At 39.5% G+C, this 20,107-nt stretch overlaps 1 protein-coding gene across 9 annotated transcripts in view; it reads right to left on the minus strand.

Annotated features, from left to right (window-relative positions):
• Nucleotides 1-20,107, minus strand: part of Akap13 (A-kinase anchoring protein 13) — a 285,104-nt gene that overhangs the window by 181,346 nt on the left and 83,651 nt on the right. For all 9 annotated transcript variants that reach the window (XM_027408158.2, XM_027408162.2, XM_027408164.2 and 6 more), the window contains one exon: nucleotides 833-980. In XM_027408158.2, the coding sequence (XP_027263959.1) occupies nucleotides 833-980 (148 nt within the window). The remainder of the gene's footprint in view (nucleotides 1-832; nucleotides 981-20,107) is intronic.

Here is a 20,107-nt window from a genome sequence, read left to right on the forward strand (position 1 = left end):
CAGGATTATTTGGAGTATTCTTCTAAGTGTGCTCTTCTAAATTCTGGTGAAAACTGGCCCAACTGTTAACTGTAAAGGAAGACTAAGGAAAAAACTAAGCCCCAAACACAAATTAATGTATCTTCAGATGTTGGACAGTCAAAGAGATAACTGCTATGTTACCATCCAATAGCACTGCCCTGATAACCTGTATTGGATTTTTAAATGTTTGTTTAAATTTACAAATACAGTGGTAAGTAACCCTGCATCCCATGGTGACCATGGTTTGCAAATCTGAGGAATTCACCTTGTGAGAAAGACACTCTAAGTTTCTGTATCCCAGACACAAGGGATGTATTTATTACTAATTAGGTTATACCTTATTTGTTTTGTTGCTATGATATTCAGAATGAAATCTTAAGTATCATCATGAGAATGCATACTTTCCACGTATCTCCCAATTTTCTCCAACTCTCAACATCCAACAAAATGGTTTTTGTTGATCCTGATACTGCTAAATTTATAACATCACTTTATTTCCTTTACTTCTAGTTAGGTTCAGACATGTATGGGACAAACAAAAGCAATATCATGTACTTAAAACATCTAACGACAGCTGTTGTACCCTGGTTTGCTCCTTCTATTACTCTGGAGGAGTGGGAGAGGGGTCACTACTAGTAAAGAAGCCCAGTATAGGGGTATAGGCCTGCAATCCCAGCATTCAGGAGACTGAGGCAGAAGACAGAGTTTCTCAGCCAGCCTTGGCTATTCACAGCTAGCCCTTGACAAAAAATAAAAGGTAACCTAACAAATAACTAACAAAGGCTAAAAAAGACTCCATTCAGATACTTACCAGGAGCAATTGTCTCCAAGGTATCAGAACTGACCTTCCGGGTACTTGTGCAGTGATAGAGGGTAGAACCGGAAAATATCAAGTAAAAAATAGCATCATCTTCAACTTTGTCCTCTTCAGCAAGCAGAATTGTAACAACACAATCGCCCTATGAACGGAAAACAGTCCACAGGTCTGCATTAATAAGGTTCCTGGGAACCCGCTAAATTCTACACCTTATAAATTACTACCAAGTCTAGCTATTCCCCAACAAAGGTGAGTGCATCTAGATAAGCCTTGAAACAGTAATGTGCTTCAAATTCCACCTACAAAGATTAGCATAGGCCCATTAAACTTAACTTTCCTTGACTGTATAAATGGAAGCAACCCTTCTGTCTTCTGTCTTTAGAGTTGATATGTGAAAATTCACAGAACAGAGTGAACTCTCCATCGATTAAGATAAAAGGTCACTTTTTTTAAACAACTGTGCCTCTTGACCACCTAAGATCCCTATTTTCCTTTAGCCATCCTTCCATTAAGCCTTTACAATCAGGTAAGGATCATGCCAGTAACTGCACATGCTTTTGGATATTATTTATGATGAAAAACATCTTTATCTACCAGTTTCAAATACTCTTCTATCAGTTTTTATAAACTGATTTTTTAATAAAATGAGGCTTATAATTAAATACAGTCTGTAAAATGCAGCCCTAAATGTCATTCTTCTCAATTATAAACATAATTTGTTATAACCATAGACTAACAACAACAACAACAAAAACCCTTTAACACAAAGTTTGGAGTACTGACTGGGATTTAATATTCTACAAATCTTAATAATGAACTATGTAAACAATAATTTAGTGAAAACCTGGCCATTTTAACATAAGAACTGGAGAAAGACATTCTTTCCTCTTTCACTTTATCAACAATGAAATATGTAAGGGAACCATGCCACCCTGTGGCCACATTAATCCCAGAATAAGTGAAGCCAAAGGCCATACACTGAAAACTCCAAATCATGAGGTCAAACCTAAGATTAAGTGTAATAAATGTTAACAGAATGTTGATTTTGGAGACTGAGTTCAAAGTATTTCCTGAAGTGTAAATGCCACTTGTGTTTTATTCTTAGTGCTAGAGTCTGCAACGTAAGTCAGAATGAACCATAACGCTAAATAAGTCATAACTTATCTGGCCATAACTGGAGCACTCCAAAGCACCTAACACAATGGATATCAAGGTCAGGAAAAGAATTATCATTAACTTTGGTGGATATTCCAAACGATATTTTGGTTTTATGCAAGCATCATTCTCTGGGAAATGATTTTGAAAGGCATAAGCCAATGAAATGTTCATCATTTTTTAGCATGATGTCTGAGGCACACTGAGAATAGTCCAAATTCTCTAAATTTGTTCCCTCATATCCCACACATAAAAACACAAGTTTAATCCTGTTCTTCATGAACTGCACACTAAGACCCATGGGCCATACTCTGCCTCTTGCTTATTTTATTAATTTCTACATCACAAGCAAAGCTCCGCTGGAGGCCAGCTGTGCCCATTCATTCACACACACACACACACACACTATGGTCACTTTTGCTTACCACCTACATCTTTACAAGAGAGGAAGTTTACAAGAGAGGAAGTCTACTTAGATTTCTAAATGGAATTCTAAGAATGAATCTTCCTCAGAACCAAGGATTCCTCGCCACCAGAGGACTCAGTCTCTTGCCCATACTAGTTACATTTGGGGCTTCCTTTCAATGAAAGCATGAGATGGTTGACATAAGCAACTAAAATCCTTCTTTTGAAACAAAGCTTTCAATGCCAACCTCTTTTCTCACTCCCAAAACAAAAAAAACTAAGTTCTGAATTACTTTTATACTTTTTTTTTTAAGCTAATTCACATAGCCATAAACCCAAGAGAAGGGAACAAAGCTTTAGTCACTTCAAGGCAACTCAAAGGCTAAATTCTAAAGGCATTTGGAACTAAAAGCAGCCGGTTCCCTCTAATAGAGCAAACAAACTCCACATTTCACAGATGCAAATGATTCCTATTCTATGATGGTTCACTAGGCATCTAGTATTAATTGGAGATGACTGTGAAAGATTAAGCAAGTGGGGTTGGAAGGGAAGTGTTGTAGATCTTAGTAAGAATTGTATCCAGGAGACTGACTACTTTATCCCTGCTTACCACAAGAAAAGTCCTGACAATTACTCTGTTGTTCAAAATTAGGCCCAACCCACAGAACACATTAAAAACAGTCTGGCTGCACAATTAACAAGTCTGTCACACTGCTAACTACACAGAGGAACTGAATAACAACAAAGATGTTCAACATATTTTCAACCATTATTCCAGTTTCACCTAATGACAGCAAAAGACTGCATCTATGTCATCAGTCTCCAATAACACAAGCCTAAAAAACACAGTCCTGTGCTTACAAAGATGAAAATTTCCCTGACTTCATTAATGAAAAATATATTCTTCAGCTTGATCATCTTTACGATCATAACTAATTAAAAAGGCAGTCTATATTAAGCATCATCTAAAAAGTATTGATGATCCCCCAAATAAAAAATGTACACAGAAAATGTTAACCAGAGTAACTGTTAAAATGTCCATTTAACAAAATGGGTTTTTAATAAAAAGGGTTCTACAGACACTAAAAGACCATGGATGCCAACTCAGACTACTATACCCAGCAAAGCTTTCAATCACTATAGATGGAGAAAACAAGATATTTCATGACAAAATCAGATTTAAACAATACATATTCACAAATCCAGCTGTACAGAAAGTAGTGGAAGGAAAACTCCAACCCAAGGAAGTTAACTACACTCACAAAAACATAGGCAATAATCCCATGATACCAAAACCCAGAAAAGGAAAAAACACACACAAAATACCACCACCCACCAACAAATCCAAAAATAACAGGAAAATAGTCAATGGTCCTGAATATTTCGTAATATCAACTGTCTCAATTCACCTATAAAATACACAGGCTAAACAAAATGGACACAAAAACAGAATCTATCCTTCTGCTGCATACAAGAAACACACTCAACTTCAAAGACATACATTACCTCACAGTAAAGGGTTAGGAAAAGATTTTCCAATCAAAAGGACCTAAGACACAAGCTGCCGTAGCTATCCTAATGATAGACTACAAACTAAAATTAATCAAAAGAAATGAAAAAGGTCATTTCATATCAGTCACAGGAAAAATCCACAAGATGAAGTCTCAATTCTGAACATCTATGCCCCAAATACAAAGGCACCCACATTTGTAAAAGAAACATTACTAAAACTTAAATCACACATAAAACCCCACATAAAATCACACATAAGTCTCCCACTATAACACCCCTCTTACCACTGGACAGGAAAACCAGTCAGAAACCTAACAGAGAAATAAAGGAACTAACAGAAGTTACGACTCAATTGGTTTTAACATATCTATAGAACATTCCATCTAAACATAAAAGAATATACCATCTTCACAGCACCCCATGGAACCTTCTCTAAAATCTGGGCAACAGAGCAAACCTCAACAGATACAAAAAAGTTGGAATAACCCACCTCCCCTGTATCTTATCAGATCACCATGGTTTAATGTTAGAATTCAACAACATACACTATAGAAAGTCTACAAACTCATGGAAATTGAACAATGCTCAATTGCATCACCCCTGAGTCAAGGAAGAAATAAAGAAAGAAATTAAGGATTTCCTAGAATTCAATGAAAATGAATGCACAACATACCCAAACTTATGGGACACTTTGAAATCAATGCTAAGAGGAAAGTTCATAGCACTAAGTGCCTACATAAAGAAACTGGCGAATAGTCACACTAGAAACTTAACAGCACACCTGAAAGTTCTAGAAGAAGTAGACTCACCAGGAGGGGCAGACACCAGCAAACAATCAAATGGAGGGCTGAAATCAATAAAGTACAAAGAAAGAGAACAATACAAAGAATCAATGAAAGATTCTCAAAGAGTTGGTTCTTCGAGAAAAATCAACAAGATAAACAAACCTTTAGCAAAACTAACCAAAAGGCAGAGAGAGAGTATGGAAATTAACAAAATCAGAAAGGAGAAGGTGGACATACCAACCTACACTGAGGAAATCCAGAGAATCATCAGGTAATAAACCTGTACTCCACAAAATTGGAAAATTTAAAGGAAATGGACAATTTTCTAGATAGGTACCACTTACCAAAATTAAATAAAGAACAGATAAGCAGTTTAAATAGACCTATAACCCCTAATGAAATAGAGGCAGTCATCAAAAGTCTCCTCCACAAAAATAGCCCAGGGCCAGGTGGTTTCAGTGCAGAATTCGAACAGAAATTCAAAGGGCTAATACCAATACTCCTCAAAGTGTTACACACAATAGAAACAGAAGGGTCACTGCCAAACTCTTTTTACAAGGCTACAATTACACTGATACCATGTAGGGAGCCGGTTCCTGCATTATCCATTACAATAATGGTGCCTGAAGACACCAAGATGTAAATTACTTCACAGGCGCTGGGTAATCTCCATTCCTTTGATCTCTGCCTATCCCGTGGCTCATTTGGCCTGAGGAGCTGAAGCCATTCATAGGGTAACACGTCCCAGGTGGCTGGCCAGCCTTTATAAGGGATGGTTTTCTTGGTTCAGTGTCTCCGCTCTGGTAAGCTTATGCTCTCCCCTCACAAGATGCATTAAAAGCTTGTCTGCAGAAGGATCCGAGTGTCCTGCGTGTGATTTCTTGCCGGCCGAGAAATACAGAGTGTGCGGGACATATGGTGCCGAAACCCGGGAACATGTGAACATCTCCGGCACCGCGGAGACCCCTTGGCTACAAGGCGGATTCAGAACTGCAGGGTGGTAAATTCGGAGAGGTATGTTTTTTCTGGACTTTGGCTTGGGAATGTTGCTATTTTGGGAGGTTAATATAGAGGCTTCTATGCTTTTACTAGGAGCTATTTTGACTTTTCTCACTGTTGTAGCAATCTTAAAGAAGTCCAGAATTACATATCAGAAACCGAATGTGATGAGAGATGGGGCGCGCCTAACAATAAAATATAAGAAAAAAGGACCTCCCGGGATGTCTAGTGACAAGGGAGTGAATAATTTGTTAACAACAAATAAGAAAAAAGGACCTCCCGGGATGTCTACTGACAAGGGAGTGAATAATTTGTTAGATGATTCTGTAAATAAGTTTAAAGCTTTAAATCTTGATAGCTCTGATGACTCTGAAAGCTCAAGAGATAAAGTTTTAGAGAAAACAGCTCAGCTAGATGAAAAAGAAACAAAAAAAGAGGGAGAAAAAATAGGGGATAACCGGTCACACCCCGGTAAATTTAGGAGAAATAAAGACTCAAAACCTAGCCTCTGCCCTACAATGAAACTAGAGGCCTTGGAGCTGAGCAGCTCAGACTCTGAGATTTTAGACTCTAGCAAGGAAGCAGAGCTAGAGAAGGAGGCAGCACGATACCACCCCGATAGATATCAGCTGCCAAAAGTGAAAACAAATATGAGGCCATCGCCTATTAATCCAGCGGGTGTGCTTCCATCAGCACCCCCACTATTTGGTACCGACTCCTTTTTACCATCAGAGGAGCAGAGGAAATTACAGATGGCTTTCCCAGTCTTTGATAGGGGAAAAGGCCATGCCTGCTATTCAACACTTCTTAAAGGCCTGGAATGCCTGGGGCTTTAAAGCCTCATAAACATTGACGCTCGGGCCAAGCGTCTCACCTCAAAACCTAAAAGGCCAAAAGGAAATGGTAAAATGGAAAGATATCTTAACTGATCTTTGGAGAGGCCCGGATCCTATTCTCATAAGATCCAGGGGAGCGATATTGTGTTTTTCCACAGGATGAAGAAAATCCTCTGTGGATCCCAGAAAGACTCACCCGAAGAGCCTCTTCGGACCTTCAAAAGTCGGAACTCCACCCTCTCCCCGGGAGTTGAGAGCCGCTATTGTTATCCAGATTAACTCCTGTCCTTGGCGGAGAGATTGTATCGCTATAGGGGTGGGGGTGGGATTGTTTGATGCAGCCGTTTGCGGATTGCTGTTACCTCTGGCTGGTCTATGAGAAAAGGGGTGGGGGTGGGATTGTTTGATGCAGCCGTTTGCGGATTGGTGTTACTCCTCTGGCTGGTCTGTAAGCTCCAGGGCTCAAACCAAGAGATCGCCCAAGCGCTTATATTTTGGCTAACTATGCTTAAGCAATAGGCCGCCGGCCAGACAGCTCTTGCACACCCGGAGCCTAGGCTCATTGCACAGGGTAGAGTGTCTGGTTTGGGCAGCCCAATGAGGGATGCTGAGCAAAGGCATCGCACAGAGTTGCCTAATATACAGGCTTCTCTGAGAGGTACGTTGACCTGCATAAGGGTTACCTGCCCCGAGACTCCCTTTCCCAGAAAAACGGCAGAGGACAGGTCGAGAGTACTTCGGGTCAAGCTAACAGCCTGATGGCGACTCTCGTACACAGTCTTAATGTTTGATTTGGGAAGGTTCAACCTCTGCCTCTATCCCTCAACATATGGGTGACCTATTTGCTTGTAAAAATATAAAGCCTTTTCATTAATTAATAAAAAAAGGGGGATATGTAGGGAGCCGGTTCCTGCATTATCCATTACAATAATGGTGCCTGAAGACACCAAGATGTAAATTACTTCACAGGCGCTGGGTAATCTCCATTCCTTTGATCTCTGCCTATCCCGTGGCTCATTTGGCCTGAGGAGCTGAAGCCATTCATAGGGTAACACGTCCCAGGTGGCTGGCCAGCCTTTATAAGGGATGGTTTTCTTGGTTCAGTGTCTCCGCTCTGGTAAGCTTATGCTCTCCCCTCACAAGATGCATTAAAAGCTTGTCTGCAGAAGGATCCGAGTGTCCTGCGTGTATTTCTTGCCGGCCGAGAAAATACAGCGTGCGCGGGACAATACCGAAACCACACAAAGACACAACTAAGAAAGAGAATTCCAGACCAAGCTCCTTCACGAACATAGATGCAAAAATACTCAATAAAATATTGGAAAACTGAATCCAAGAACACATCAGAAAAATCATCCACCATGATCAAGTAGACTGCATCCCAGAGATGCAGGGATGGTTCAACATATGAAAATCTGTCAATGTAATCCACCATATAAACAAATTGGGGGGGGTGCCCACATGATCATCTCATTAGATGCTGAAAAAGCCTTCAACGAAATCCAACACCCCTTCATGATAAAGGTCCTGGAGAGATCAGGGATAAAAGGAACATACCTAAACATAATAAAAGCAATATACAGCAAGTCAACAGCCAACATCAAACTAAATGGAGAGAAACAGAGATTCAAATTCAATTCGATTTCTCTAAAATCAGGAATAAGACAAGGCTGTATACTGTCTCCATATATCTTCAATATTGTACTTGAAGTTTTAGCAAGAACAATAAGACAACAAAAGGAGATCAAGGGAATACAAATTGGGAAGGAAGAAGTCAAACTTTCACTATTTGCAAATGATGTGATAGATTACATAAAGTGACCCGAAACATTTTACCAGGGAACTCCTACAGCTGATGAACACCTTCAGCAAAGTGGCAGTATACACGATATATATATATATATATATATATATATATTATATATATATATCAGTAGTCCTATTATATACAGATTATAAATGGACTGAAAAAGAAACAGAGAAACATCACTCTTCACAATAGCCACAAATAACATAAAATATCTTGGGGTAACTCTAACCAAACAAGTGAAAGACCTGTATGACAAGAACTTTAAGTCTTTAAAGAAAAAAAAATTAAAGAAGATACAAGAAAATGGAAAGATCTCCCATACTCTTGGATAGGTAAGATCAACCTAATAAAACTGGCAATCTTGACAAAAGCAATCTACAGATTAAATGAAATCTCCATCAAAATCCCAGCACAATTCTTCACAGACCTTGAAAGAACAATATTCAATTGTATGTGGAAAAACCCCCAAAACCAAAAAACCCAGGATAGCCAAAACATTCCTGTACAATAAAGGAACTTCCAGAGGCATCACCATCCCTAACTTCAAGCTCTACTATAGAGCTATAGTAATGAAAACAGCTTGGTGTTGGCACAAAAACAAGACAGGTGGACCAATGGAATCAAATATTAATTCACACACCTATGAACACTTGATTTTTGACAAAGAAGCTAAAATTATACAATGGAAAAAAGAAAGCATCTTCAACATGGTACTGACATGTAGAAGACTGCAGATAGATCCATATCTATCACCATGCACAAAACATAAGTCTAAATGGATCAAAGACCTCAACATAAATCCAGCCACACTGAACCTCTTAGAAGAGAAAGTGGGAAGTACCCTAGAACACATTAGCACAGGAGATCACCTTCCTAAACATAACACAGTAGCACAGACACTGAAACAGACAATAAATGGGACCTCCTGAAACTGAGAAGCTTCTGTAAGGCAAAGTTGGTGGGTGGGATGGGGAGATGGTCGGGGGGAGTGGGAAGACAGGAGGAAAAGGGAACTGGGATTGGTATGTAAACTAAGATTGTTTTTAATTTAAATAAAAATAAATAAATGGAGGATTCTAAATGGTGGTGAGTCTCAGTTGCCCACATGCTGAACTTACTAATACAAAACATCTACTATATTAGTAGCACTGCAAAATTTTCCTTATGATTGAGATAAAAAATGTCTTAACTTTGACTTCTCATAGTACTCTAAGAATATGCTTTATTTTTCTCAGACCAAAGATTTCTCTCTACAAAACCTTGCTAGTAGACTCTCCATTCCACAAGATATTAGTCTTCCAGAACCCTACTTCAATGAGCATGAATGTGGGGGAAGTGGGTAATAGAATGGAAAATGACTAGGCATTTCAGGGATAAAAAGTGAAATTAAATATACCATAGAAGCAGATGAAAGAGGAAGGACATGGGAAGTAGGGAACATGGTAAATAGAGATACAGGGGGAAAAGGTAGTAAGAAATTGTGGGGAAAGAAATGGTAAAAGAGGAGAAATCACTGATGTCTTAAACAATGTTGGCCACACAATATTAGAAGGTAGATCTGGTCAGCAGGCAAGATAACTACAGCAGTATCTTGGAAACCTGTATGAACTGTTAAATTTCTGGGAATTCTATAATCCATCTGCTAAGCACAGTCATTATTAAAAACTAAACTTAATAAATAACTACAATAGACTAAAAGCAAATATAGCACAAACTAAAAAATGCTGCATTAAAAAAAAATCTGTATCTTAAAGCGGGGAGGGCCTCAGTCCTGCCCCAAATGACGTGACAGACTTTGATGATCCCCTGTGGAAGGCCTCACCCTTGCTGAGGCGTGGATGGGGAGTGGGAGGATGGGAGGGAGAGGGAACTGGGACTGGTATGTAAAATAAGACTGTTTTTAGTTTACATTTTAAAAATTAATAAAAATAAAAATATCTTACTATATTGTTTTGAGATTTACATTATGGTATGTATATGGAAGAAAATCTACAAAATAGTGTGCTACTGACATATTTTTTTCCAGGATACATTGCTTGACAATTCTGCCCCCAGTAAAAAGGGATGGGTACATTGAAATAAATCATTAGGGAAGAAATTATGTTGCTAAAATTGGCAAATGCTAAAAATCAGAGCTGTTCCATTTCCTGTTGCTATGATAAAACATTTTGATAAAAGCAACATAAAGGAGGAAGGATTTATTTAGCTCACAGTTCCAGAATACAGTTCATCATGGGAGAATGAGGCAGGAACTTGAAGCAGCAGGTTACACTCCATCAAACAGAAAGCTCAGTTCACTTTCTCCTCTTAGGTCAGGGGATGATGCCACCCTTGCCACCTTAATTAATGTACTCAAAATAATCCCCAAGTTAAGACTAGAGGCACACCTTCCAAGTGATGCTAATTTCTATCAAGCTGACAACTAACAATAACCATTAGAAGCATCAAGTGAACAAAAGGCCAGAAGGTGAAGAATTTTCACATGAGGCCCAATTAAGATATCGTACTTTTATCTGTTTTAACATGGCAGTATATGTTACTTAAATACCCTGAGAACAGCAATTTCCCCAAAATGAGATTTAAAGCCACCACAGTAAAGTGAAACCAAGGACTTTGGTAATAAGTAAATCTAAGTCTTGTCTTTCTATGAGAAGGGAGGGAGGGAGGGAAGGAGGGAGGGGAGGGTGGGAGGGGAGGGAGGGAGGGAGGGAGGACATCCACAAAGAGGGTACAACATTTTTTTTTTTAAAGCAAGCAAGCAAAGATTGATGGCCTGATACAACTTCCCCATAGGCAACAATGTAGTCTTTTTCCTTATAAACTCAAGGCAACGAGTGTTCAATGTCACTGAACCATTTCACAACAGAGGAACACCCTGTAACAGTAAGCAAAGCCAGAGCAGATTGTAATCATTAGAAATACAACTCTCCAGTAAAAGAAAGAAAAGCTCCTCAAAGTGGTTGGCAGGGGCCTGGGTCAGTGTCTGTTAGATGAGTCTAGAAGACTCTCTTTTGATAGAAAACAGGGAATAGGAAGGGGAGGGAGTCAGAAAGTTAGAAAGGCCTGCCCTAGTATACACAAAGGCAAGATTAAAGTGGCTCCTTCTAGACAAACCTGGCACTCTTGAAAAACCAAATAAAGGGCTGGAGAGATGGTTCAATAGTTATGAGCACTGACTGCTCTCCCTGATGAATTCAATTCCCAGCACCTACACAGCAGTTTACAATTGTCTGTAATTCCAGTTCTGGAGGATCTGACACCCTCCTACAGACACATGTGCTGGCAAAACACCAATGCATATGAAATACAAGTAAATAAATCATAAAAATAATTAATTATAAACAATTTTTAAAATTAAGAAGTTCCATCTTAACACACATGGGTACCCATTGCACTGATTTGGAATTTTTATATAATTTGAACGCTTTAAAAATTATTTCTAAATAAAAGGGTTTAAAAAGCAAAACCTATAATGCTCAAAAGGCTCTAAAGAAATAAAGGACTGGGGATGTAGAATGCTCTACCAATGTAGATGTATACATACCCAGCTCCATCATTAAATAGCTCACTCTGTAAAGGCCACTTATACTGGGCCCTGAACTTGGAGCATGTGGCTTGTCTTTACTTTCACACAACTGCCCCTTACAGGTTATACAGGTAAACTGAATAATACAGTACAGCATTTTCAGTATCAAACTTGTTTCTTAAACAGTGAATATTTGAGTGTATGAAGACAAGATGAGCTAACACTTACTGCTGTTGTTTTCTAAATGTCTGCTGCAGTTCAGGGCTGAACTATGTGTTATGCACTACTACAGGGCATTCTTATTCCCAATCTAGTAATGAGAAAAGTAATTATTTACTTATGTGTCTGCCTAAGTGCATGATGAGCACCATGTGTGTGTAGGAGGAGCCCACAGAGGTCAGGAAAGAGCTTCGGATTCCCTGAAACTAGAGTTACAGGTGACTGTGAGCTACCAAGTAGGTGCTGGAAGCCAAACACAGGTCCTCTGCAAGAGCAGGAAGCATTCTTAACTGCTGAATCATTCATTTCTCCAGCCCTAAGACCCAGGGAATGTTTACTTTAATGACTTGCCTGAGAACAAAACTAGAAAGGGTCAAAATTCAAATTCAAGTACAACCCCAGAACTTATATTCTTCCCACTATTCTGATCCTGAGATAAAGGCTAGAACACAAATGGAAAGTGGTGTGTGTAACATGAAATAGCAAACCTTCAGTGGATGCCAAAAGAAATGTTCAAAATGAACAGGGAGGGTCACTTTAAATACTTCCTATTTCTCTTTAACAATCTGTTATTAATAATACCAGTACTTGGTAACGACAAAAGCCTTTTGAAGATAGTATAATCTAGACAAGGTATAATTGTTAGTCTGTAATAATTAGGTAAAGCTAGTCTGTATGCAGTGAAAAGACTCTTGCCAGTTGTTGTAGCACAACCCCTACAGTATTTAGTGAGGTTGGTAGCTAGATAATGCACATATTGCTCTCACAAAGGACTCAAGTTCAGTTCCCAGCATCCCACTTCAGCAGCTTGCAACCTACCTGTAACTCCAGATACAGGGGGAGTCTGCCATTTCTGGCTTCTAGGACAGCTGAACTCATGTGCACATACCCACACACAAGAACACATAATTAAAAGGATTTTTTTTAAAAAAAAATCTGGTCCCTAAGCATTTCCTTCAAAGTATCTTACTTTATGTCAAACATTTGCTGCTAGTGTAAATTCTTCTTCTGGGTCTACCCAGTAAGTTAACTGGTAGAAGCTTATTTAATGGTCTGACACAAACATATTAATTACTTCACCCTCCATTCTGCTATTACTTCAGTCTTAATGATTTTCTACTGCATTTATTTATTGATTTATGTATTTATTTGCTACATTATATAGAGGCAGAGGGAATACACTCACTATGGTGGATGTGGAGAGGTTCTTTCTTTCTGTCCACCGTGTGGGACTGGGGGATCAAACTCAGCTCATCAGGGTTGGTAGTAGAGGCTTTTTTACCTACTAGGCCATTTTGCCAATCCTACATTACCACAATCTTCATTTATTCATCCATTCTTTCTAAACAGCACTTCATACTGGTGTATGTGTGTGCATGTGCATGTGTGTACGTATGTGTGTTCTGTATATATATGTGATACACACACACAGACACACACACACACACACAGACACACACACACAGACACACACACACACACACACACACACACACACACACACACACACACCTCTGCTACTAAGCAATATGAAAATCATGAAGTTAAGTAGTTCCTGCATTCAAGGAACAGTGTCAGACATGCATCTCAGTAAGTAACATAAATACCAGTTTTTCTATATGTAGAGATGAATGCTCACATGCTACATGAGGACTGTGACCAGAAAAGTATCTGAAGAAATGCCTATGCTCCATGTTGCCCCAAACGCAAGGCAGACCATTTCAGGCCAACACACAAGACCCAAAAACATCATCAAAACATAGCTGAGTGAGAGAAGGGACTATTTATGTTTGCATTCTTTAATGTGGCTGGCCTATAGCAAGTATATCCTTAGTGTTTGTTGAGCTGAACCCAAAATATTTCTTATTTTAAAAAAGAAACTTAAAATGGCACATATAGTAAGTACACGAAGTCTATCCTTTCCTCTCCTAACAGACATTGGTGAGCACATGGGTGAGGCAGTGTGACAGAAACAGGCTGTAGAAACAAAATAATTCTTGCTCCTCCCGGGCTCTGTTTCTTCCGGGAGAAGATCAGAAAAGCTATGCGTGGCTCCAACTGAATAAAAAATGCTGCAGGAAAATCAAGATTAGGGACAACAAGAATTAAAGGAAACCTTGACATGACTAAGCAAAGGAGAGTAGAAAGACTTCCCACAGAGTCATCTCTAAGGAGCCAAAAGAACACAAATTCTGTTGCTTGATTTCAAATTCTTCTTGAAACGTCGAAATGACATTTCAAAGGTGATAAGGGAGGAGGTGAAAGAAATTATACACAAGATCCAGTCGTACAGGAAACAGCTGTGAAATTTGAGAAGTTGTAACACTAGCTATGACAGAACTTTAACAATGCCATGTAACGAGGGCAAACCCCACATAAATATTAGCCGCCCTTACAATTCCATCTTTATGAGGCATTCTTTATGTTGAAATTTACCCCCAAACATAATACCACAGAATTTAACTATGGGACATAAACTATAGGAGGGAGGGAGGATGAGAAGGAGGAAGGCAGGGATGGGGGTGGGGGAGAAGGAGAGAATACATGTGTGCCCAAACACAAAGTCTTCCACTCGATAGCACTATTCCTTAAATGCAGGAAGCTCCTCAAGAGCAGACTACTTGCCACCTTGCAGAATGCTGTGTATAAAATGCTGACTCTAGAGTAATATGAGTGGCGACTCATATATTTAATAACTGCTACATTACATTAGGAACTTTTCAGAACCAGGGTAGAAGGAGCTTATACTTTAGGACAGCAGTTCTCAACCTGTGGGTCATGACCCCTTTGGGGTGGCATGTCAAATATTCTGCATATCAAATATTTACATCCTGATTCATAGCAGTAGCATAATTAGTTATGAAGTAGCAACTCATAATTTTATGGTTGGGGTTCACCACAACATGGGAACGGTATTAAAGGCTGGCAACATTAGGAAGGGTTAGAACCACTGCTTTCAGATGTCAGGCACAATCAGATCATAAAATGTAACCCTAGAGGGAAAATTCCTTTGGCAGAAAAAAAGATTAATAAAAGGAGGAGGCTGAAAAGTGCATGAAGCATGGATGAAAAACATTTTCATGCAAAGTGTAGCCAGAGTGGGGACAGAAAGTTCCTCTGAAAAGTCACTTAAGCTAAACCTGACGGCATGGGGTCAAGGAAGAGAACATGGCAAATGGAAGGCAAGTGCAAATCAGCATTCAGAAGAAATAGCTCAGTCAGGAGACACACTCACTGATGGGAGGCAACAGGACTTGGAATGCATTATATGGTGGGCACGGGGATTTGTTTTGAATGTACTGTTAAACCCCTAAGAGGAGAGGCAAGCAACATAGTAACATAATTCACATCTTAAAAGAATTACAGTTCCTGTGTGAGGAAAATACTACTGGACAGAAATTACTGAAAGAGGAAGATCACTTGGGAGGCCATCAAGAAAAGTCCCAAGGGCACACAACAGTGATATCACCTGCCCTTATAGCCTGTGGACTCCCCTTCCCCCATGCACAGATGCTGCCTTCCTATCTTTAAAAAAAGAAAAACAAAACCCAACTGAGTGCCCCAAAGCAAGGCAGTTCTCTATTTCACCCAGCTCACTTCCTACTTAGTATGTTTTAAGTAGAACCTGCTGGAATCCATCTATGAAGATACCAAGAAAACAAAATAAAATGCCTCAAAGGATGGAATCTTTCATCAGACAGGTGGGTCAATCTCTCTTCCCAGAAACCTTGGCCCACAGTCCTGCTACTACTTCTTGGGCAAATCATACAAGAGTCAGAGTGAAAGCTCCCCCTACAGCCAATGTCTGCCTGTCCTCGGGAGCAGTGAGGTCTGATATAGAGAGTAGGGGTGGAGGGGAGGGAGAGCAGACACCACCGCCACCACACCATCTGGTTGCTGCTGTATGGATGGACATGTCAGTTCCCCAAGAAGAAGGCTGTGACCCTGTTAAAGAGATTTGCACTCTAAGCCACATCCCTCCTCTCATTAACCTCTGAGTGAAATCACATCAATTCAGAAAGACTGGGGTCCGCTGAACTAAGACAAAGGGAAGTTGGTCTCAAGAAAGGGGTAAACCAGTTTTTGTATTTTACACCACCACAAGTTTCTGTTTTAACCCCAATGCCCAGGCACTAAGGTGAGCTGCTTTTCTCTGAGAACACTCAGGCTACAAACAGAGATCAGAACAGTCTCTATCATGCATGTGCTGACCTCGTGTCTAAAGTAGGGGTTGGAAAAATTTCTCCTGTGGACTCGGTAAAAACTTTCATCTTTGTGGAACCTACACAGTCACTGTCACAGTTACTCAATTCTCTCTTTTTATAGTTCAGAAGCAGACATGGACAATAGCGCATAAAGAAACAAGGAGAGGCTGGCAAAACAGCTCATCTTTAAAGGCCCTTGTTGGAACACCACCACTCAAGCCTCAATCTCCTCACAGATCTGTGTTTGATCCACAGAATCCACATGTTGGAGGAAGAGAACCTACTCCACACTGTCATCTAACTCTCACAGTCATATTCTCTCTACAAATAAATAGCTAAAAAAAAAAAAAAAAAAAAAAAAACCTGTTTCAATGAAATTTTGTTTCAAGAAGCAAGTAGCAGGCAGAGGTTTACATGGTCCAAGTCTGTAAACTCCTCGTCCAAATACCTTTTAGGAGGAGGTGTGAGGTGGTCGATGCTGCAGCACCTGCTAATAAGAACGCTACTTTTCCAACCAAATGCTTGAGTTGTTTTACTTAGATGAAACCATGTTATGTGTTCCTCACAAACACAAAAGAGTACATACATCTTACTGGTTCTTGTACCTAGTCAAAAACTTGTTCCTAGCCAAAAATAACCAGAAACACATGAAGAATTAATTCCTGATGGAGTAGGAGAGACTCAGGCAAACCGCAAACAGAAGCTATGGCATAACAAAAGAAAAAGAAAAGGAAATAAATAAAGCAGCTACAGAATAGAAAGGTTTATTAAAGAAAGTAAAGCAGCATGAATCTTTAAAAGGGGAAGGAAGACACAAGTAGGAACTGAGAAGACAGGCAAAAGATAAATTCAAGGATGTGAACGGATGTATACAAAGTCTTAAAGTTAACAAAATGACACAGTCTTGGAGTAATATGCCATGGCTTGAGCATCAGGAATACATAAGCCAGGACCAGAGTTCCTGGCCCAATGAACACTAGACAAAAGAAAGCCATGGAAAGGCTATATCACCTGCCCCATGCACTTCTACACATGGGTGGTAAAGGTCACATATGCTCATCATGAACACTAATGACCATTATCCTTCAAATGTGTATGTGGGTGAGTGAGAGCTTTCCCACTCTACCTCTTAGCTGTCTTGCTCTGCTTGCTTTCTCCTGTGACACCTAATATGACATATAACACATATACAGTATATTGATGTACAGGATTCTGAGACCAAATAATTATCTGAGTAAAAGGCATACTTGTTTTATTCAATGCTGTATCTGTGCCTATAAGTGTGTTGAGTTGTTGTAAGTGCTCAATAATGTATGCTGGATAAATGAATTCTTAACTCCATTCTGCAAACAATCTTCCTCCACAGTGCATCTTATGTGAGATAACTGTATGAGAAATCAAAAGATCTAAAATGTAATGCTCTGAGAATGAAAGACTTCAGCTCAAGTCCATAAAATGACAGTTAAAAAGAAGCAAGGCTCAAAAACACCCCTGATAAGAAACTACAACAGGATCACTCATCTATAGTACCCACTCTATTAAAAGAAAAATACTCAGACATAGTCCAAAAGCAAGCAAAGCCCTTAACTTTCCTTAACAACATAAACAGGAATCAACGGAGGAATTTGCTGATTTTCATACCAACTAGGGTTGATTTCACTGGTAGAAAATCATACAATTTTCTTTGACGTATCTCTTTTGACAGATAATGACAATGCCCAATTAAATCCACTCATCAATCTTCTTTTAACATGTTCATGAATATTTCAGTTAAAGGTATCCCACTCTTCAATGTTAACAGAAGTCAGTTTAAACAATACTACTGTCTTCCAAGACAGAAGCAAATGCATAGATTTGTAGGCTTCACATCTTTGTTCTACTGAGACAAAACCAGCAGATGGCGCCCAATAAATCTGTTTCTTTCTCTGTGAAAGAGCTATTTCTTCCCCCAAACATAAGAATTTTGAGATTTAAGATGAAATGGAAACAAAATACAAATGCTTGGAAAACATTTAATGTATGTAAGTCATATAGTAAGAGGTGTCTCTTAAGAGAATGGAATTCTTAAAGTTCTTCCAAGTTCTTTCTGTTGCTGTATGCGGCTCACTTCTCGGTCTGTTGCTGTTAAATGAGTACTGCTAAACTATTTGGAGGGTGCTGGACTCAGATTTTCTGGTGGGCTTTTTTTTTTTTTTTTTTTTTTTTTTTTTAAGCAACTTCTCCATCTCTCAGGACTTTTTCATAACCATATGGAACTGCTCAAATAATTAAGTCAACATTCAGACATTCTTCCTTCTGAAACAGGATCAGATATTTGCTTAAAATGCAGGAAACATCATTGGGTTGTTTGTTTTTTAAATTATTTTCATTTGGAATTTCAAGGAAAGAGCTGAAAGCTACCAGCCTTTCTTAACTCTTGACCCCTCTCTGTCTTCCCCGCCCTGGGACCAGGATACTTAAGCACTCTTGTCACTCACTCTGACGCTGACTGAAAAGAGTTGACTGGCTTGGCTGCTGTACTCACCCAGCTCTCAGCTACCTAATAGCATCCTAGGTTATTTATTGTCTTTGATTGTCTTGCTTCACCTCCAAAGTCATCAATGAAGCTAGTTCAGCAAGCTTCTAAGCTACCCCCTCCCACACACTAGAAAGCACAGAAGTTTCCAAAAATCTGGTCAGGTGGTTAACAATGTAAGAACAGCAATGAATTGCTAACTTCCTGGGGGTGATGGGAGACCAGATTTGAGTTCTAACTCTACTCCTTGCTAGCTTCACGGTCCACCAAGTGACACAGGTGTTCTGACACTGTCTCTTCTTTAAGGAGAGCAGTCATCTCATGAAGTTATTAGGATTACACAAAAAAATAAAGAAGCACAGCACACCATGTAAGTACTTGCAGATGCTAAATAATCAGAGGTGCATATGATTACTACTGCAATACAATATTCTTCTCGGCCACTCCCTCCTGCATGCTCACATGCAAATACACAAATACATTACAACTGGAAAAAAAAAATCAGCATTCCCAACTCTATACTAAGCAGAAAAACTATGGTGGAGCCTCAGTGTATCATGTCTTCAAACATCCTTTCTCTTCTAACCAAGAAGTAAAAACATTTTTAATTCTGAGTAATATGCAGACAATGTATAAATCATACCCTTACATGTGGGAAGAATAATAAATGTCACTGAGAACTGGAAAGCAGGCTTCATGCAGAAAAGATAAGTAACTGCAGAGCTAACGTCTTAGGATCTGCTGCCTGGATTCACTTCATACAACAAGAATGAACTAGACAATGTCAGCAAAACCTCAAAGTAGAATTTTGGAATGCCAGAGGTACCTCATAATTCTACCTTCATTAAGAGTAGGTTAAGTTCATTCCTGATCTCCAAACAAATGCAAGATAACAACAAAACAAAGGTAGGAAATGAGCCCACAACCAGATTGGAGGATCCCATGAACCAAAAAAGGAATGTACCGTAAGATAAAACTCACATTTCCTTCTGTGGACAAAACAAAAAGAGACAGCTGAGAATTCCACCCCAGCTGCCAGATGCTCTGTATATCACATGGGGTCAGCAGTTAATCCAAACAGAGTTTTGTGGAGGGCTCCAAGGATATACAAGAGCCAACAGCTTTTTCTTGGTTTAAAAAGGAGAAACAGAGCCAGGGAGATGGGTCAGCAAGTAAGGGTGTTTTCTCCCAAGCCTGCAGACCTGAGCTGGATCCCACCAGCCCACATATTAAGGGAGAGAACTGACCCTACAAGTTGCCTCTGACCTCCATGGACATGCTGTGGCACTTACGTCCCTATAT

Source organism: Cricetulus griseus, chromosome 3 (assembly GCF_003668045.3).
Source record: "Cricetulus griseus strain 17A/GY chromosome 3, alternate assembly CriGri-PICRH-1.0, whole genome shotgun sequence".
Classification (NCBI taxonomy): domain Eukaryota; kingdom Metazoa; phylum Chordata; class Mammalia; order Rodentia; family Cricetidae; genus Cricetulus; species Cricetulus griseus.